Raw genomic sequence first — 20292 nt, forward strand, 5'->3', positions numbered from 1 at the left:
AGCTCCCACATGGGTTAGAGTAGGCGTTTAATGTCTTTTTTTTAAAAAAAAAAAAATTTAATATGGGGCCCACCAAATTGAAGGAAAACTTTTCGGACATGTCAAATTATTGTGGGGCCCATGATTGTTTAAATAAATTAATGGAACCCACGTTTTGGCTTACTCATATTGTTTGCCTTAAATAATTTGTTTATCTTAACACTAGTTTAATTAATTTCAAATTTATATATAACATTAAATTTATGATTAAATTATTATAAAATCATAAAATTTAATATTTATTATATTAATCTTATATTAAATTTAATATAAAAATCATAAAATCAATATTATAATATTTTAATTCAATCACTTTTCCGCTAACGTCAGCTTTTAGTTCATCAAACACCTCACATCATATTCTACAGCTTTAAGTTTTGTTTTTTTTACAGCTTTTCCGTTGGCATTGAAAATTCATGTAACGGCTCTATCAAACGGACCCTAAGTATTTTCTCAAACTTAAGTGAGTTGGGCTTAACCCACTTGCTGGGGTAGGGAGGAACAAACTTGTGAAGGTAATTCGATGTATTCATGGAAATCGAAACCTTAATGTAAATAATATAATTGATTGTTTGGAGTATGAATTTCTGATATATTTGTATATTTGTCAAAATTTGAAATATTCAGTGACCTAATTGAAATTTTTTTCCGTTCAGTGGTTTAATGGTAAATATCTCTATATTCCAGTGATCTATGTATATTTTACCCCTTTTTCATGCTCATATGGGCCCTGAAAATATTCACTTTGGATCAATGGGCTGGGCTGGGCTGGATGATTTGGACTTTCACACACTAAACAAAAAAGGCGGGCCTTTTATTCTGTCTCTATGAAGGCAGGTAGTATTCTTCATTTCAATACAACTTCTATACAGATGCGCGGGAGTGTCCGTGGGAGACAGTTTCACAGCAGCTGCTTGTTTTCCCAGAAAATTCAGCAACCCATCAGCAGACTCCAAGCCACAGAAGGCTCAAAGAAAAACCCGTACCCGTCAAAGAGAACGTTAGCCCGAAAGAAGAACAAATTCTTCAAAAGCCAGTCGCAGGCTCGTGTCGGATCTGACACAAAGAAATGGAACATGGTCATCACCACCCACATGCGCAATGGTCAATACGACTCTGCTTTTTCCGTATTCAATACGATGCCACGCAGATGCTCGGTTTCCTACAACGCCATGATATCTGGGTATTTGTTAAATGGCCGTTTTGATCTTGCAGGAGATTTGTTTGATAAAATGCCTGAAAGAGACTTGGTTTCTTGGAACGTAATGTTGAGTGGGTATGTGAGGAAATGCGACCTTTCCACTGCACGTGCCTTGTTTGAGAGAATGCCGGAAAGGGATGTTGTCTCTTGGAATGCTATGTTGTCTGGGTATGCTCAAAATGGGCTCCCTAATGAGGCAAAGGAAATTTTCAGTAGAATGCCGGTTAAGAATGACATTTCATGGAATGCGTTGCTTTCAGCATATGTGCATAATGGAAGGATAGAGGAAGCACGCAGGTTGTTTGAGTCGAAGAATGATTGGCATGTGGTTTCTTGGAATTGTTTAATGGGTGGATATGTGAAGAGAAGTAAGTTAGTGGATGCGAGGAGGCTTTTTGATGGGATTCCTGTCAGAGATGAAGTTTCATGGAATACTATGATCACGGGTTATGCCCAGAATGGGGAGTTAAAGGAGGCACAAAGGTTGTTTGAAGAGTCTCCCACAAGAGATGTGTTTACCTGGACAGCAATGATTTCAGGGTATGTACAAAATGGGATGTTAGATGAAGCAAGAAGAATTTTTGATGAGATGCCAGAAAAGAATTTGGTTTCCTGGAATGCAATGATCGCAGGATATGTGCAGTCTAAGAAGATGGACCTGGCAAGGGAGTTGTTTGAGGCAATGCCTTGTCAGAATGTTACTTCTTGGAATACGATGGTCACAGGATATGCTCGGAGTGGTGATCTTGCTCATGCGAAAAAATTGTTTGATAGGATGCCTAGGCGTGACTCAGTCTCCTGGGCAGCTATGATTGCTGGCTATGCTCAAAGCGGTTATTCTGAAGAAGCTTTACATCTTTTTGTGCAGATGAAAAGAGATGGGGAAAGGTTGAATAGGTCCTCCTTTATCTGCTCTTTGAGCACTTGCGCCAATATTGCTGCTCTGGAAATGGGTAAGCAGTTGCATGGGCAGCTGGTCAAGGCTGGGTACGAGACTGGATGCTTCGTGGGCAATGCACTTCTAGTTATGTATTGTAAGAGTGGAAGCATAGATGAAGCATACGATGCTTTTGAAGATATAGCAGATAAGGATGTTATCTCATGGAACACAATGATTGCTGGTTATGCGAGGCATGGGTTTGGCAAAAAGGTTCTAATGGTTTTTGAGTCAATGAAAGCAATGGGTATCAAGCCAGATGATGCTACTATGGTACGTGCCTCAGACTCATTAGAAGGTTCCTGCCAACTGTAGATGTTTTTGTATTACATTGACAGGAGAGTTTGAGCTGATCACTAATGTTTTTCTTAGTTTGCCAAAAAATTAGAAGCAGTAGATGCAAAACGTCTAGGAAATATTCTTCAAATTAAAAAATAAATTTTTTTTCAATGGTCATCTATATGCTTTTCATTGCTCCATCTAATGGTTTTGATTTCTCCATGTGCTTCAGGTTGCTATTCTATCTGCTTGTAGTCATACTGGCTTGTTGGACAAGGGGAGAGAATATTTTTATTCAATGACTCGAGATTATGGAATCACAGCAAACTCAGCCCACTATACTTGCATGATAGACCTTCTTGGTCGTGCCGGCCGCCTGGAAGAAGCCCAGACTTTAATGAAAAACATGCCTTTTGAGCCGGATGCTGCGACATGGGGTGCTTTACTTGGTGCAAGTAGGATTCATGGTAATACTCAATTAGGTGAAAAGGCTGCTCAGGTAGTTTTTGAAAAAGAGCCCGATAACTCAGGAATGTATGTTCTCCTGTCAAATTTGTATGCTGCTTCGGGTAGATGGGATGATGCTGGCAAGATGAGAATTAAAATGCGAGACAAAGGTGTGAGGAAAGTACCAGGGTATAGCTGGCTTGAAGTGCAAAATAAAATTCATAGCTTCTCAGTTGGGGACTGCTCCCACCCAGAAACGAAAAGGATATATTCCTTCTTGGAAGAGTTGGATTTAAAGATGAAGAAGGATGGTTTTGTATCCACTACAAAGTTAATTTTACATGATGTGGAGGAGGAGGAGAAGGAGCATATGCTCAAGTATCACAGTGAGAAATTAGCTGTGGCATATGGAATTCTGTCTATACCGGCTGGAAGGCCAATTCGTGTGATTAAGAACTTGCGGGTATGTGAAGACTGTCATAACGCAATGAAATATATATCCAAGATTGTTGGAAGACTAATAATCTTGAGAGATTCTAACCGTTTTCATCACTTTAGTGGTGGATCTTGTTCTTGTGGGGATTACTGGTGATGAAGTGGAAAAGCTTGCATGTCTCCTCTCCAAACCTGTCAAACCCTTTTATATCAACTTGCATTGAATTTTACAAGGGGAAAAAAGAGTGGATATTTCATCCATAAGAAACGGAATCCATATATTCTATCTTCGGAAGGATCAGTTTGTGTTTACATGAATTAACTGCTGACAGTTGAGTTGTGCAAATTTCTTACGTCAAAGCTTCTGGCATTTGAGGGATGCCATAATATCTTATGTCCCCCCACTGGGGCCTTATTCTGCACAGACCAAGTAATTCAACATGTTTTGGGAGCTTCGTTTAACAGATGGGGCAAGATGAGACTTCGTCTGCATAGAATTTCAGAAAAATGTGAACATGGCATATATGTTTCCATTGCAGATGCCATACCCCATGGAGAAGGCAAGTCCTTCCTGGCTTCACCATGGTTTCAAGTTTTGTTTTCAATTCCTTGCCAATAACATCTGGATGTCCAGAATAAGTTGAATACATGTTTCTTTAAACGATTCAGGTCTCTGCTATTGAGAGAAGAAAGATTATCCTTGCATCTTGGTCTTTTAAACTTATATCTGCCAGTAGTTTGAGCTATAGCCAGCAACTTGAACAACTCAGAAGAGCATTGAGAAAAATTCTCTTGTTCCACCTGAAAGTGTAGGATTGTGCTGCACAAAGGTTTAATGTACCATCTTTTATCGCTATGAATTCCTGTTTGAATTCTCTTTAGCCATTTTTTAATGTTTGTGCTTCAGTGTCATTTGGCTTTAGGTATTTCATGTTCAGTTCTCCTTTCAATTTTAAAGTGCTGTCCGGACAGGAATTCATGCTATCCGGACAGCAGGCGCAGATTGAGTTTTGCAAAAGATAGGTTTTATTTTGTAGGTTTTTATGATTGAGTTGTAAACACTTGTGAGAGCCGAAAATAGAGAGAGTGCTTGAGAGAGCAAGATAGCAATTAGGGTGAGCTTGTTCTCCTTGTGATTGGTGAGACTCTCAACTTGTAATCTTCTCCAACATAGTGAATACTGGATCTCTGTTACCTGTGGATGTAGGCTTTTGCCGAAGCATGTAAATCTTGTGTTCTTTAACGTTTAGTCAATCTCTACAATTGTTCTAGCTTGGATTCGTGATTGGTTTAGTCAATCTCTTGCGTGCATAGTCTGTGGGTTTGGTTTTGCACAACATTCTTGTCATATAGTGTCTATTTGCTATGCTTTATCAATTTTCTCTTTTCAAAAATCCCATATTCAAAGGGAGTTCTCATTGCACTCGTGTTCCATGACATTCAGTTTTGTTGTGCCTAATATTGTTGTTAAATTGAATAGTTAACCGCAACTTGTTTTCTATAGAGGTAGCTTGTACAGATTACTTCACCATCCTAACAATCAATTACATGAGCGGAGACGTCTGAGGATGGCATTTGACGCTGTGTCATTATGTTTTACTCAACATATTTTCCAATTTTATTTGGCAAGGATGTCTACTTGGTGATTTCAGCGAGAATGACGTTTGTCTTTCTACAATTGTTTTTTCAGGCTCGGGGTATGAATTATTTGTACAATTGCACTGATTCATATTTTTTACGTTGTTGAATGCATTTACAGTATCCGTCATTTTGATCCAACCTTGAGTGTATTGTTCCTCCTGTCATTTTAGATATGCGATTTTGGATTGTTATGGATGAAGCACAGCACGTTTTTATCTTCAAGATCAATGGCCGGGACATTCAGCTGTGCTAAATAATTATCTGCTTACTCCCTTGAAATTCAATTTGTTGGAATGTTTCTTTGACTGGATAATTGGCTCCTGGACATGCAAGTAACTATGTCTTGGATAACTCCTCTTCAGGCATAGTGGATGGCTCCTTAAGTGTTGAGAAATGAACCTTCAGATGAGAAGTAAGCCATTTTCATCGCAGCACAAATTAACATTTTGTTATCGACTTCTGTAATTAATTTTATTGATTGTATCATGCATGTGGCTCTGTAATCTATATACTAATGTGATGTTTACAGCTTCGGGTGGGTCGTATTATGAGAGCTCTGTACATTGTGCAGTAGGATTTCAACATCGCAGACTTGACATTCCAGAGTTTATGGATCCTGCCGTTGCAGATATCATTAGGCAGTGCTGGCGGACGCGAGTATCTTCGACTTGTTTCCTTCTCTTCTATTTCTTATCTTCTGCTCAAACCTGTAGATTTACTGCCTTAAATTACCTTAGATTATGCATGGTGAAGCACATAGATTGCTGGGAATGATAGTTGAGCATTTTAACATGACAGGGATCCAAAATTGAGGCCGACTTTTGCGGAGATCATCGCTGCGCTGAAGCCAATACTGCAGAAGCCGATAACAAGTTCACAATTGCATGGAACAAGTGCCAGTGGACATGATAAAGGACAGCAATCTCAAGCAGCAGAAGACCTGGCAAGCTAAAGTATCAAAGCACACAGGACTCTGAATCTCGGCTTATTCGTCAGAATTCGCGGGAACATCCCGGTTACTGTTTGGATCAAGTGTGAGAAAGAGACTTGTCCCAGATCATGACCCAAAGCACACTTCAAATTAGATGATGTGATTCTTTTTCTTCACATTTTCCTTTCCCCTTCTTTTTCATGTAGCCATCAAAGGTTGTTTATTTCATATGGTTAAATGAAGCCACATTAAGTTGTACAAGGATGCGATTCTCATGGATTTCTCCTCCAACCAAACAGGAGAGCAAAAGAAAGTGAAGGAAAGAAAAATACCCACCAATTAAATCCCATCAAACAAGAAGGATAAGGTAGGGGATCAACCCTACCCTTTACATGTTGATATCTTAACAATATTATATTTTTCTTGCTATTTTTTTTCTTCTAAAAATGGCTACCTTCTTTGGGTCTCCACCATCTCTCCCACCCAACACCTACCAAGAAGACTTGGTGACAAACATATTGAAGTTTGGCCAAACCATTTGTAAGTATTGATTGCTTCGGGCCTAAGGAGGGCACAACTTTGTCCTTATTAAAATGGGTGTTGTTGGACGACTTATAAATAACATCACTTGATACTTTGAAATCGACGTGGGATATTGTCATTCTAACAAAAAGCCCATACGAAAACTTGACGAAAAACGAAAGGCTATATAATCATAGATCATGTGTAGTAGAACTCAAAATAATAAAAAACCAGTGGGAAAAAAAAGTCAAAAACTTGATCATCAAGTTAATTATAACAACAATAACCTACTTGCTTAGTGGCACTAACTTCATCAATCAAATTAATTTCTTTTCCACCACCAAGATTAGACGTCGTTCTCGTTGATGTGGTTGTTGTTGTTGTTGCTTGATTAGTCTTAGCATCTAAGCTCTTCTGGCTCATAATCTTATGAATATTAGCAACCATTGCCAAGAAAACCTCCTCAACATTAGAGTTCTGTAATGCAGAAGTTTCCATGAAACACAAGCTCTCTAGCTCAGCAAGACTTCTCCCTTCTTCTTCACTAACTTCTCTAGAGTGACCCAGATCAGATTTGTTGCCAACAAGAACAATAACCATGTCAGAGCTACCAAATTCTCTGATCTCATGTAACCATTTTGTCACATTTTCAAATGATGCTCGCCTTGTTATGTCATAGACTAGCAATGCACCAAGTGCTCCTCTGTAATATGAACTTGTAATTGCCCTAAATCTGCAAAAAAAAAAAAAGGAAGAAGCAAATGCAACAAATTAAGGCCTTTCATAGTACACCCCATCCTCTGCACTAAATAACACGTTGTCCGCTTTGGGCTAGTCTGTAAGACTTTGTCTTCCCAAACGTAACATCAACTCATACTAGTTTGAACTCAGGAAAAGTGCTTGTTACTAGTTTAAAAGTTTGACCTATTGTATTATGTACTTCACATCTTCCCCTTAGTGATATAGAATAAGAGACTTAATTAACCTCATTATCACTCGGTAGCTTGCTCAATACCGCCAAGCTTGAAACTACAAAGGTTCTTGTGGCCCCGCACACTCGAACCGGTGCAACATTTCAGCTTATAATATACTCAATCCCCATCACAAGAGTTTCTATATGAGATGTGCACAAAAACCAGACCTTGTACACATGGATATTATGATTAGGTGAAGTGGGAAATCATTGACATGCTCACACTTCCTTTGTCTTATAATATAATCAATCCCCATCACAAGAGTTTCTATAAGAGATGTACACAAAAACCAGACCTTGTACACATGGATATTATGATTAGTTGAAGTGGGAAATCATTGACATGCTCACACTTCCTTTGTCAAAGAGAGGCAGGTAGATGGGAGAGAAGGTTCATTATGAAGAAACCTTCAGCATTAAAGCTTATTTGGATTAGACTAAAAAGGCTCAGCTAGGCTATCCTGGGTCCCACCTTCGTGGAATTTTCTTACATCTTCTTCTTCATACTTTATTATAAATCATAATCATGAACCATAGATCACGGATGAGCAGTAAGAGTACTCTTCTTTTTGATTGATTGATTATTAAAATAAAATCATGGATTAGAACTTGGAGTTGTACATATCCAATGGATTTTATCACAACCCAACTGAATCAATACAAAGTTTGTAAAAGATTTGCAAGTTTTGAATGAATTTGATCAAAAAGAACTAACTCTGCCTATTGATGATCTATATGTGTGTGTGTGTATATATATATATATATATATAGTTTGGAATGAAAGAACAAAATCAGATGAACCCGGAAAAGGTTGGACAATATATATACATAAGTTGCACACACAAATACATACCTTTCTTGGCCTGCAGTGTCCCAAATTTGAGACTTGATGAGCTTGTCACCAACTCTGATATTCCGGTAGGCGAATTCGACACCAATTGTTGGTTTTGAATCCAATCTGAATTCATCTTTGGAAAACCTTGATAGAAGATTTGATTTCCCAACTCCAGAGTCTCCAATCAGAACTGCTTTGAACAAGTAATCACACTCTTCTTCATATGATGAATCTCCCATATCTAGCTACCCAGTACTAGTAGAACTCCACTTCTCTCTCTCTCTCTCAAGAAAAGTGAAAAACTACCTCATAAGTTGTTGAAAAGATGAATAGAACACAAGCACTAAGCCATGGTTTCCTTGTTTATATATGAATATATCCAAATCAAGTGCAAAGGTAATTCTTTTGGAATTGGGTTTTTGGAGGGTATTGAGTGGTAACATGTGAAGTATTGATAAAGACATGATGGATGTTTTGTGATGATATCAAGGGCCTGTTGGTGTCATTAACAAAGAAATTAAGAAAGCTAAAAGGGTTATTCCTTCTTTGATTAGTTTCAACTCTAACTCTTCAAACAAAAATTCTAGGGATCCCAATAATAATCATTCCATAAACATCAGTGTGTGGCATGCATTAATTGGGTGTGGTCATGACATCATAGCAAGGAGCCCATTGAAAACCACATCCAATGAATATATGCCACATTACTGGGATGTTTCTGGGATAGTTATCATTGGGATTTTATCATTTTTGCCCTTCAAAAGATGCTCCAACAGATATAAGGAAATGGACATATGAGAGGTGTGGTTAATGGAAGATTCTTATTGGTCAGTGATTGATCCATTGGTCACCAACATGTTAATTTATCAGGGTCAAAAACTTAAATATTTCATATTTTTCATTGGTTGCTTAAAAATAAATAAATAGTACTACTTTATGTATTAGGGTTAATCATTCCTTGTTTTATTTTAGTTGGAAACTAAAGTGTGTTTGGTTTGGATGTGACAATAGGTTGGTGGTGATGTTCTTATGGGTGCCATTTGATTCTGATTAGGATGTGTTTGGTAAAAATTAACAAAATACTGTTCCTTTGTTCTTCTACATAGGGAGTACCAAATTCCAAGCCGGTTTTAGTAGAGCTTGACTTTCAAATTAGATTTTCTATTATTCATTACTTTGGAATATTTTTTATTCCTTCCGACGGTTTTATCGATTGACAACATCAATACAACGACGATGATAAAGATGATGATGCTAATGGTCGATCTCTTTCAATCTATGTTCGAATCTGCCTCTTCTTCCAGATCTGCTCACCTGCTGCCTCAAATTGTCATATTTGTTTTGGATGTACTTCAAACTTATAGATCTAGATCTGCAGATGCAAATTTGTTGTCTCAATCCTATCTCAGTGTGAAGACAAGAGTTTTATGTTTGTTTTTTATATTGTGTTTTCGTTTTATTTCTATAGTCGGGTGTTCATGACGGTGTATTACCTTTGGTGTTTGTTTGTATGGGCTGGTTTAGTCAGTTGTGTTTTTATTTTGTAGTTCTCATGTTTTGTGGATTGTATTCTACTATTTCTGCTGGTGGCTCGAGTGTCATTTGATCTCATATTCTCTTACCTGAAATTTGAGTATACCAATACACTTAGATCTGTCACCTTTCCAAAAAAAAAAATTATGGGGCAAAAATAGGGTGGAGGTCATTGCATATAGGACAGAGTAAAACCAATGAAAATTTTCAAGGAATGGTGACATACTGAGATGGGCTTGGTCCAAAACAAACTGGATATATATATTCAGCCCATGCCAGTCTATGCACAGAGGGGATCTGGCCCATTCAAAAGGCCCTACCTTTCTTTCCTTTATATGGGCTTTATTTTTTATTATTAAGTTTGTCTAAAGGCTTTTTATGGGCTTTAACTTTCTGAAGTACTCAAATAATGATATTACGCCTTCGACAACTCCAATTTTATGATGGTGTTCTTTATTTATTCTCTGCAGCCATGCCTATGACAATATTTTCATCAAAATAAAGTTATTATGATTTCTAAAGATAATAATGTTACTATTTTAGTGCCCATGGTCATACAACAATGAGTCAATGACCCGCACCATCTGTCCTTCATCAATTGCCCAACCCCCCACATCATCACCCCTGCCAACTACCACTCCCATTGTGGTAGAAGACCATCAATGGACTTGTTCAAGATTTCTTTCACAAACAAACCAAGAAACATGAAGGAGAAAGGTAAACTTTTTGATGATTATTTAACCAAGCTTGCAAATGACTACACCATATGAATACAACTTCCCTTTTTTACCCAATCAAACATCTTTATTATGAGCTTGCACATGAATATGTGATCCAACCAATTCATGAATAAGTAATACAGCATAGATAAAACCAATAATCAAGCAACTTCACAAATACTCAACACACACTTCCAGTAACGTCAAGGTCATCTTTCTAAGACTCCAAATGGAGAACCCAAACCCTTTTTGTGTACCGAAATGGTTTATCAAAAGTCTTATGAATCTCAATATTTTTTGTCCCGAATATCTCAAATGTTGAGATAGATACAAAAAATTCACATGGATCATGTGTATCCAGGTCAACAAGGAATAGTTGAGACAAAACACTAGGATGTTTAACATTTTTAATGGTGTTGCTTGAACTGGATTTAGTGGAAGGCTAAATTTGAAGTTCCTTCTGACCAAACCATTAATCAACTCGCATTCGCATACGCTTATACTATTAATAGCAAAGTTGCCTAACATTGAGCAGGATCCGGATCCCGTTTTCAAAAACCACTACTCAATCGCTATTTGTTACTGCTTTATTCTCTTTTTCTACGCTGTTTGGTTCCCAAGAAAATTTTGCATCCTTCCATAGGTGATTTCTCCTCGAGCCAAACAAGAAAGTACACATATTAGACTAATAAGTAATAGTAACAGCGTAACTAGAGAGGATTAGGAATGAATATTCTGATTTTCCATTTCAATATTCATACGAATCAGTTGATTCAGGTCTAATCAGAAGAAGTCAGACAAAGTATTTATAAGAAACCTAAAGGAAATAGAACGATTAAGCCCTAATATCTGGACATTGACGTCAAGATTTATAGTTCCACGAAAATTTACAAGAACAAAGGATAAGATGAGGATACCGTCTGTGCGCGCACAGATCCACAAGTCTCCATCACAACAAACCTAGAATCCGGATCCGGATCCGGATCCGGATCCGTTGGCGAGCTTATTGGACATCATCTTCTCGAACTCCTGGAAATTGACATTCCCGTCGCCATCAGAATCAACGGAGCGGATCATCTTGACGCAGTCGTCAACGGAGCATTTGATGCCGAGGCGGTTGAGAACGAGGTGGAGCTCGGAAGAAGAGATGAGTCCGTTCTTGTCCTTGTCGTACAGGTCAAACGCATCGAGTAGCTCCTGAGAAGAGTTGGAGGTGGTGCGGCAGAGATGAGCGAACTCAGGAAGGCTGATGAATCCGTCTTTGTCACTGTCAATATCCTCCATCACACGCTCAAGCTCGCCCGGGGAGTAAGACGACCCCATCACCTTCATCACGTCGCCTAGCTCCGACAACGAGATCTTGCCGTCTCCGTTGGCGTCAAATCGGCTGAAAACTTTCTCTAGCTCTTCCATGTTAGGGAGGTACGATTTCTGATTGGAATCAGAGTCGGTGGTCATTGGCGCTTCTGCTGTTGCCATTTTGTGTGGATTTGCTAGAGAGAGAAAGAACGGAAAGGAACTTTAAGACGCGGTGAGTGGGTGGATAAGGAGGGGAAGAGTTGGTTATAAGGCCGAGGGCATGTGGCAATAATCAAAGCGTGTTGGATGCGTGGAGGAAAATGAAATTTAAATGAATGAATCGGATACACGATCCTAACGTCAATTTCATTGTTCCCCCGTGTGTCCCCCCTTATATTTCTACACGACTTTGATCCAACTTACACTCTGATCAAATGTGTGAAGAGGATATATGTGTGAAGAGGATATAGGTATGACAATTCGAGTTTAGGGATCTAGGTAGGTTTAGTGTTGAAAAATATTAGACCCAATTGGTGTACTAGTTTGGTGCACCAAATTTTCTAATATTTAGAATGACAAATCTAATGATATTTTGTTTTTGAGACAAAAATTAAATTTAATATTAAAAAAATGACAATTTTATTTCATTGGATATGAACTCTAGAATTTCGATTTTCTATCAAATGAATTTGATTTTTTTTGTTGATAAAAAAATATATTGTTGGATTTATTATATTAAATACTACACATTTATAATTTTTTCATAATTTTTTAAAAAATTTTGATGCACTGTTTTGGGACCTAATGTTTTTCAACGCTAGACCTCCCATCAATCCCGAGTTTAAACCTATATCATATGTTCAAATAATGAATTTAGGGGCTCCGTAAATTCTTTAAAAATTATAATTCACATCTAATTGTGGAGAAAAAATCAGATAAATTTTTAAAATGATAAAAAATATGGTATAATGTGACACATCTCTCAAACTATTGCATTCAAATTATAGATTCTATAATTTTAAACAAATTACAAAACTCTTAAATCTTCAAAAACAAACTTGTGTAATATCATTTTCGATCCCACTTGGGCAATCTTGAGGTTTGATCCCCACTAAACTATTAAAAAAATAGGACGCTTACCAGTCGCCACGTGACGGGTGGCTTCTGGCTTTTGGCGCGTTTTTCTGCAGTGCCAAAGTGAAAAAAATAGTGGATAATATTTAAAAAAGAAGGGTCAAAATAAGTCGCTTAGAACAGCCGACAACTGTTGATGCTTCAACATGGCAGAGAGCTCGTGATCTGTGAAATGATAACCTTTTGTACTCTAATCGAAGAACACGCAAGTACGCAACTACTCAGGCATGCTCCTTTTGATCCTGCTGAGAGCATTCATAATGGGTGTTCTAGAGTGTTTGAAATTATATTTTTTTAATAAATTTAGTGTTATATGTTTATAATTGATCTATTTTGACACTCCAAAACATATGAAGAATTTATAACTACTTTATATTTGGAGTGTTTTTTGGTTCATGAATAGTGAAGAAAGATGATGAAAAAAAAGAACGAGGTACTGAAAAAAGAGAGAGAAGAGGGAGAAAATGAATAAAGTGTTGACTCAAGTGTGTCAATTGTGGATATATTGGAATGTAACAACCATAGACCCTCGATTCTTGCTGAAGTATATCTGACGGATAATGTTAGAGGCCCAACTCTGCTCGGGAAGGGGAAGGCCCAGTGATCCATTGCAACCCTTCCTCTCGTGAAGAAAAGGTAGGAATTCGACTAACTAAAGTCTCACCAATGCAGGCCACCACTTCCACAAATCATGTCGCAGGCTCTCACACGTTTAGGGAGACCTTAGGACAGCACCCCTCCGAAGTGCAATGGAAGTCACTGACCTAGGCCATGGGCCTTCTTGATCACCCATTGAACATGTCCAGTTTATAGTCATGAATTAATAGTTTCAACCCTTCATGTCCATAGCTCAGGAGTCACCCAGACTGAGTTTTAGCAAATACGGTCCCAGGAGTCACTCGGACCAAGTTCGGTTAAGCAACGTCGAGTGATGGAAGACACCAAGTCGCTTCACCTACACACAGTGTAGCAAAGGATACCTGTCAACTTCAAAACAACGACAGAAACAGGCATATTTAAGATACTACTAGCAAAAACTTAGATTAAATAGAGAGACTAGTATTGAGAGATTTTATCGTAATATCGAACAATCAGAAAGGCATCATGTGACCCAACACTTCATTCATCGGGAAGTTCGACTGCTTATAGTCGCCAAAGGTGTTTAGAACACCGTATAACGAAGATGATAGCTTAATTACTTTAGTACGACAAACCATTAACTAAAGACCATATAGTCAGGCCAACACATTATTTGAAATACTTAAAAAAGCAACTCAAGGTACATATTATTGGTACTGTTATTATCAGAAACCACTTTTCTTTGCGATAAACAAGCCCCATCTTTGCTCCCCAGATGAACTCCTGAGTAGCTTTGATTTCCATCCACCGACTATGTCATTATAGTCATCCTGGATATTTAACAAACACAAAAAATGAGTATTCACAGAAATATAAGAATGAAGCCAGACAAGATTGATTTATTATAGGAAATCATTGGAGCACGTACTTCGGAGAAGTCAACAATGAATGCATCCTTTTCCTTCTCGATAGCATTAAGCTCCCGCTGCAGAACTTCAAGGAACTGAACCATACTGACTTGTTTTAGACTCGGAAAGCAATTCTATGCTAAACGAACACAAAATGAAAACCATTGGGTTCATGCAAACCTGATTGGTTCGATCTTCTGCAATGACCTCATCGAATCCAGCATCCTGAAGCATCTGTAGAAAATTTGACAAATGAATACAAAATGGGCTTGAAGCATCAGAAATAAACAAAAAAAATATCATAAATTGAAAGGAAGATATTACTTCAGAAGGAGAATATACCTGACCATATGCTTTTACATCATGAAGATCATATCCTCTCTGCTTAATATATGCCGCAAATTCCAGTGATGGAGTTCCAGCACTTTTGCAATAATCAGTAATAAGGACTTTACCTCCTGGCTTCAACCACTTGTAGAAGGACTTGAATAACGCAGGTTTGTCCTGATCATAAACAATGGAAGCATGAGATACACAAAAGGCACTACCAAGTCATACATTTGACTGACAATAAATGTAAAATGATAAAAGAAAGAAAAAATAATGAAAAAAATGCTTTTGATAGAAAAGAAGAGCAGTTTTATACAAGAATTTGTCTTACTTGAATGTGAAGAATGGTGTCACGGCTGTAGATGACATCAAAACTGTTGTCAGGGTATGCTTTCTTGGTACAATCAGCAACTTCGAATTCAACAGAGCATTTCAATCCAATAGCACGCTCAAGAGCAAAGGAAATCATATTTACGGAAAGGTCAATGCCAACCACATGGACATCAAAGTTCTCAGCCATGTAAAAATCACCTCCCCCAATACCACAGCCAACATCAAGGACTTTCTGGCCAGGTTTAAGATCCAGCTTAGCAACAAATTCTTTTGTTGTTTCTATTCAAAAGAAGAAAAAAAAAACTTAAATGTGAGATATAGCAGTTGGAACTGCCAATTTCATCAGCAATATGGGTTAAATGTAGCATACCAATTCCTCCTGTGCTAACAAAACCTTGTCCAAAGACACGCTCATAGCGTAGTATGCCATTGGTTTTATACTGAACATTATCCAAGAACTGTTGGAATCCTTTATCATCCTCTGAACTGACTTTGTGCCATATCCAACAAATCTACATCAGGCGACACCCAGAGTTTTTCAGTTAATCCTTTCGAGTAATGTAAATGAATTAGATAGAATATATCCAAAAAATTACCTGGTTTTGGTTCTTTTTGTTTCTGACATAAGCTCCAATGCACTTGCAGCCTATAAGAGACAGCTCAAAGGAGTTTCCAGAATTATCACGCATTTGGCACTCTTTAAAGACCTGCAGTACAGCATAATCAGTTATAGGTCTTCAATTGAACAGCAGACGACAGATGGAGAACACCATCCAATTCAATACTTGCACAATACAGTACACAGATTTTGAGCAAAAACCATGGGAGCTAATCTCCAGGAAAAACGGCCGACATATAAGTTATCACAACAGAAGACCAGCAAGTGGGACTGTCACTAGAAGGTATCATTTAGCATATGATGTTGGTTACGAGAACTTGCTGTGATACTTAATAATCTAAGAAAAAGTCCAATTCAGTCCTTGATATAATCAGATGGAACATATGAACGGCATGTACAATTTAACACTTTCAATTAAAAACTTCAAATTTTGCGAAGCACACACCAAGAATGTTGCAGATAAAAAAGTAACCTTTGTGTAAAATCTGGGTTCTCTGTAGTGAGTCGGGTTGTATTTTCGCTTAGAATCTCCTGATTGATGGAAGCATGACTCTCTGAAAAAGATAAAACCACCAGGCTTTAACCATTTGACCATCCTTTCTGCCAAATTTTCCACCTGCAGGACAAGAAATATAGACATATAAATCCCAAGTCCGTGGTCACTCAAAATGCCCACACAATTTGCCAAAACAAACAGAAACAGGGTTGCAATTAATTAACCACAAGGAGCAGCAACAGAGGAAACTTGTACCTCTTTATCTGACAAATACATAAGAAGCCAATTGGAGAATATCATGTCCACTGATTCATCAGAAATCTTCAGGTCAGGAGATGTCACATCAGCACACACAAACTTGACATTTTTGTAGCTTCCATTGATGTTCTCGTTCTGAAAATGGGAGGAGATAAAGAAATAAATCAGAGAGTTCCCGTTGGACATGTATAAACAAATGAATTTTTCAGCCAAAACAGAAAATATTTTACTTACCTTTCTAATGACACTCTCAATGAAGTCCAAAGCAATGACATGACCAGCCTTCTTTGCTAGTTCACCGGTAAAACGACCAATACCAGCTCCAAGTTCCAGAATTGATTTCCCTTCATATGGGGGAAGCATAGAAAGGACCTGCATGTTCTCTGGTTTGTTAAATACAAAACTCCCACATAAAAAATCCACATCCAGAGATCAAACTAAACGACTCTAAGAATTTAAAATGTTTTATGATATTTAGCACAGTATGAATATAGAACAGTATTTAAGCAGCAGATTGCATCCATTTGGACAGGTAGCCAATTTCGGAGAAAACAACTATTACATGGAATTACTCACAAGATTAATGTACTCCATTTTTTTAAGATCAGATCGAAAATTAGCATGCGCTATTAATTTGGATGAATATTATGTAACTCGGATCTACAATACAGAACTTTTAAATACAAGAGGGTATATACACAATTATAGTAAAAATATCAGCAGAGATCTGAAGACATTTAGTTAAACAAGTATGCTATTCTGTTCAAGTCATTGATTATTGTCAATGCGACAAAACACATGCAGCATGGATTCTAGTATAGTCAAGCATATTAAACAGGAAACAAAAGGTTAATATAAAAATTGATCAACTAGAGCCCCTCAGTGCATTTAGGCAATGTCAGTAATTTAAATCAACAATCAGGGAACAATGTAGTCAATAAATACACATATATGTATACATCAAGGGAAAGAAAGTCAGAGAGAATACTTCAGGTCGTTCTTCCTTGTCAAGATCGGCAGCTTTGGAGTCGAGCATCATTGCCTCCACGGAAAGATCCGATGAATGCTCGATCCAGTAATTCTTTTGCATCTCACGCTCTTCACCAAGCCAAAAACATCAACACATCCACATCACCACAAATGCACTCAAAAAGAGACCAAACGAAGAATACGAACAGAGGAAATGCAATAAACAGATATCACCTTGCACAGCAGCCATTGTTAACACAGAGGTAGCAACACAACCGCAGATCGAGCGACAGAGATTTGAAATCTGTAGATAAAAATGATGAGAGCAAAATGACAGGAAGCTGATCGCTAACAACCTTCAATGGCAATACGAGATCTCGAAAAGCTCCTAGATCTGCGGTTGTACAGTCTCCCTTTCTGCCGCATCAGCCAACGCAACTCGCTTCTCTCTCGAACTGTATGGCTGTGTTTGCTCTGCAATTTGTCGGCTCAGATTTTCGGGGTTTTTGGCTCTCGCATTTATCGAAAGAGAGGGGAAGTGAATCTGGACTACGTCGATTGGGATCAAGTAAGCCAATAGTACATTGCCACGTGAGAAATTTGCGTCATCACTATAATTATAAAGTTTTTTGCCAATATACCACTCTCTCATAATAACACTACATCTATTCATCATAACGTGAATGGTATATAAAAACCAGTCACGTCAACGTAATTGATGTAACTATTAAACTTAGAAAGGTCATGCCAAATTTATTGACCAAAGGTTGGCGAGTTGACGTGACTATTAAACTTAGAAAGGTCACGCCAAACTCATTGACCAAAGGTTGGCGAGACCTTAAAAAGAAAAAAAAAAATTGCATTAAGTTTAAGCTCCAGCTGCACTCAATCAACATTTTCTGCAGAACCTGTGATCGAAGACTCTTTTTTGCACTTAATTAAATTTCAAAACGCACCCTTATGATCTCGAAAACAAAATTCAAACCAACATTTTCTTATTTGAAGCGAAGTAAACCAAAGAATTGCAATACCCACAATTAAAGATTCTAACTTTAACACTCAATCAACATTTTCTGCAGAACCCATGATTAAAGACTTTTTTTTTGCAATATATTAAATTTTAGAACGCACCCATATGATCTTCGAAACAAGATTTAAGCAAATATTTTCTTATTTGAAGCAAAGTAAGCAATCCACAGTACCTTCGGCCGACGAAGAGTGGGGCTTAAAACGAATTGCCTCTGGAGCTGGAACTTGCTGCCGCGGTTAAAGGAAAAGAAGCACGAGAGCTGAGGAGATACAGTTGCAGCCGCTGCTTCCATTGACGAAGATCGATAGCTGATCTCGATCTCGATCGAAGAAACACAGACAAGTTGATTGAGTGCAACTGGAGCTGGAACTTGCTGCAATTTTTTTATTTTATTTTTTAAGGTCACGCCGACAAGCCAACCGTGTTTGTAAATCCAATAATCACGCCAACGTAATTGGCCTAACTAATTTTTATATACTATTCACGCCATCGATAGTAGTGTGAATGGATCACGTCATTTGTAATGGCATGATCATTTAAAAATTATAAAGAACACGTCATTGTCAGTGGCGTGTAGTGCTATTTTAGGAAATACTTTCACTCAGGTGTTATATTGGGACATATTATGAGAGACAGTGTTATATTGGCAAAAAATTCACAATTATATACATTTAAAGTTTTATATTGGGTTGCTGGACAGGCGCCCCTGTGTGAATCACGTGGATATTTTTGAATATATATATTATTTTTCTTTAAAACAGGGTTTGGGGAGGGGACAAGATTCAAATCCATGATCTAATGGGTGGTCAACCAACCAATCACTTGCTTCAATATATTTTTATATATATAATTTAGTAAAATAGTGTTTTTCGAAGAGATATGTCACCTATCAAGATGTAATACGAGCCAAGGGCCTGTTGGCTCGGAATGGCCCGTCCATGCTAGGCACGCCCAATAGTTTGTGATGTACTTGGCCGGGCCACAAGAGTCGACCTGGTACAATTTGTCCACTCGATTTAAAAAATTGTTATTTAACAATTGGATAATGCTTGAGACACCCAAAAGACCGTTATTTAATGTGGAGTGTTGGATATGAAGTGAACCCTACATGAATGACTATTTTAATACCATATAAATTTGGGGAACTTCTGATGATATTTTGAGTCTCTAACATTGTCCTTAACAATTACATATGAGAATGGGTATCACAAAAGATGTTAAGTACCACATCATTCGATGGGGTAATTCATTCCTTATTTATAAAGACAATCCCGTTTCTTTAGATACTAACGAAGCATTTTCTTAACCCAAGTGAGTTGGGTTTTGACCTATGGGTTTCAGCTCTTAATAGTTGGGGCTAAGGAAGAACAAAGTCATGTGACCCCGATGTATTTTCGAGAACCGAATAACCTAGTGTGTATTGGGGTGTGGATTTACAACAAAAGATGTTGTATTGTAATGGTTAATCATGAGTTTTACACTCTCGCTTTTTACGTACTTACTGAGCTGTCAAGCTCGACCCCTTGCATCAACACAAAAATCGGGCCGAGCTAGCTATTTGAGATTTCACGGGCTGGCTCAACCCACGAAACCTCCGGGCCTAAATGTGGGTCGGGCCTGCCACTTTATGCCTCTATTCACCTACTCCACAACAATCTAGGTTTATGTAAGACTATAATTAGGCCTCAGCTTGATCCAACTATCTATGTACATATCCAAATTTTAGTAGACAATTTTGCCGGCTTCATATGTATTGATACAAAAAAATGCGTCGCATTATGTGTCCCTTGTAACAGATAATGCGACACATTTTTCGGAGAAGCATCAGCTGAATCTGTCTGTTTG

At 37.8% G+C, this 20292-nt stretch overlaps 4 protein-coding genes and 1 non-coding gene across 6 annotated transcripts; 1 reads left to right on the plus strand and 4 right to left on the minus strand.

The window, feature by feature from the left end:
- Positions 1–884: 884 nt before the first annotated feature.
- Positions 885–6176, plus strand: LOC119980813 (pentatricopeptide repeat-containing protein At4g02750). 2 transcript variants are annotated; one of them, XM_038823604.1, is made up of 5 exons: positions 885–2450; positions 2689–5035; positions 5150–5391; positions 5509–5636; positions 5778–6176. In XM_038823604.1, the coding sequence occupies exons 1-2, from the start codon at positions 912–914 to the stop codon at positions 3493–3495; spliced, it is 2346 nt and encodes a 781-aa protein (XP_038679532.1). In that variant the 5' UTR covers positions 885–911; the 3' UTR covers positions 3496–5035; positions 5150–5391; positions 5509–5636; positions 5778–6176. The 2 variants fall into 2 exon arrangements, with proteins under 2 accessions (XP_038679532.1, XP_038679529.1); XM_038823601.1 differs by having other exon boundaries at positions 5509–6176.
- Positions 6177–6590: 414 nt separating this feature from the next.
- On the minus strand, positions 6591–8759 carry LOC119980814 (ras-related protein RABA6b-like). The gene is made up of 2 exons (XM_038823605.1): positions 8259–8759; positions 6591–7165 (listed from the first exon to the last, which is right to left on the minus strand). The coding sequence occupies exons 1-2, from the start codon at positions 8477–8479 to the stop codon at positions 6700–6702; spliced, it is 687 nt and encodes a 228-aa protein (XP_038679533.1). The 5' UTR covers positions 8480–8759; the 3' UTR covers positions 6591–6699.
- A 2453-nt stretch (positions 8760–11212) lies between these two features.
- LOC119980815 (probable calcium-binding protein CML26) lies at positions 11213–12146 on the minus strand. The gene has a single exon (XM_038823606.1). It carries the CDS (start codon positions 11969–11971, stop codon positions 11453–11455), a length of 519 nt encoding a protein of 172 aa, XP_038679534.1. The 5' UTR covers positions 11972–12146; the 3' UTR covers positions 11213–11452.
- A 1431-nt stretch (positions 12147–13577) lies between these two features.
- Positions 13578–13739, minus strand: LOC119981556. Its single transcript, XR_005464168.1, has one exon. It is a non-coding gene; the product is annotated as a U1 spliceosomal RNA (small nuclear RNA).
- Positions 13740–13963: 224 nt separating this feature from the next.
- On the minus strand, positions 13964–17923 carry LOC119981520 (phosphomethylethanolamine N-methyltransferase). The gene is made up of 12 exons (XM_038824674.1): positions 17652–17923; positions 17437–17546; positions 16683–16820; positions 16446–16583; positions 16167–16310; positions 15672–15782; positions 15446–15587; positions 15074–15354; positions 14755–14916; positions 14593–14646; positions 14433–14507; positions 13964–14334 (listed from the first exon to the last, which is right to left on the minus strand). The coding sequence occupies exons 1-12, from the start codon at positions 17665–17667 to the stop codon at positions 14230–14232; spliced, it is 1476 nt and encodes a 491-aa protein (XP_038680602.1). The 5' UTR covers positions 17668–17923; the 3' UTR covers positions 13964–14229.
- Positions 17924–20292: the final 2369 nt, after the last annotated feature.

This window comes from Tripterygium wilfordii, chromosome 16 (assembly GCF_013401445.1).
Source record: "Tripterygium wilfordii isolate XIE 37 chromosome 16, ASM1340144v1, whole genome shotgun sequence".
In the NCBI taxonomy this organism is placed as follows: domain Eukaryota; kingdom Viridiplantae; phylum Streptophyta; class Magnoliopsida; order Celastrales; family Celastraceae; genus Tripterygium; species Tripterygium wilfordii.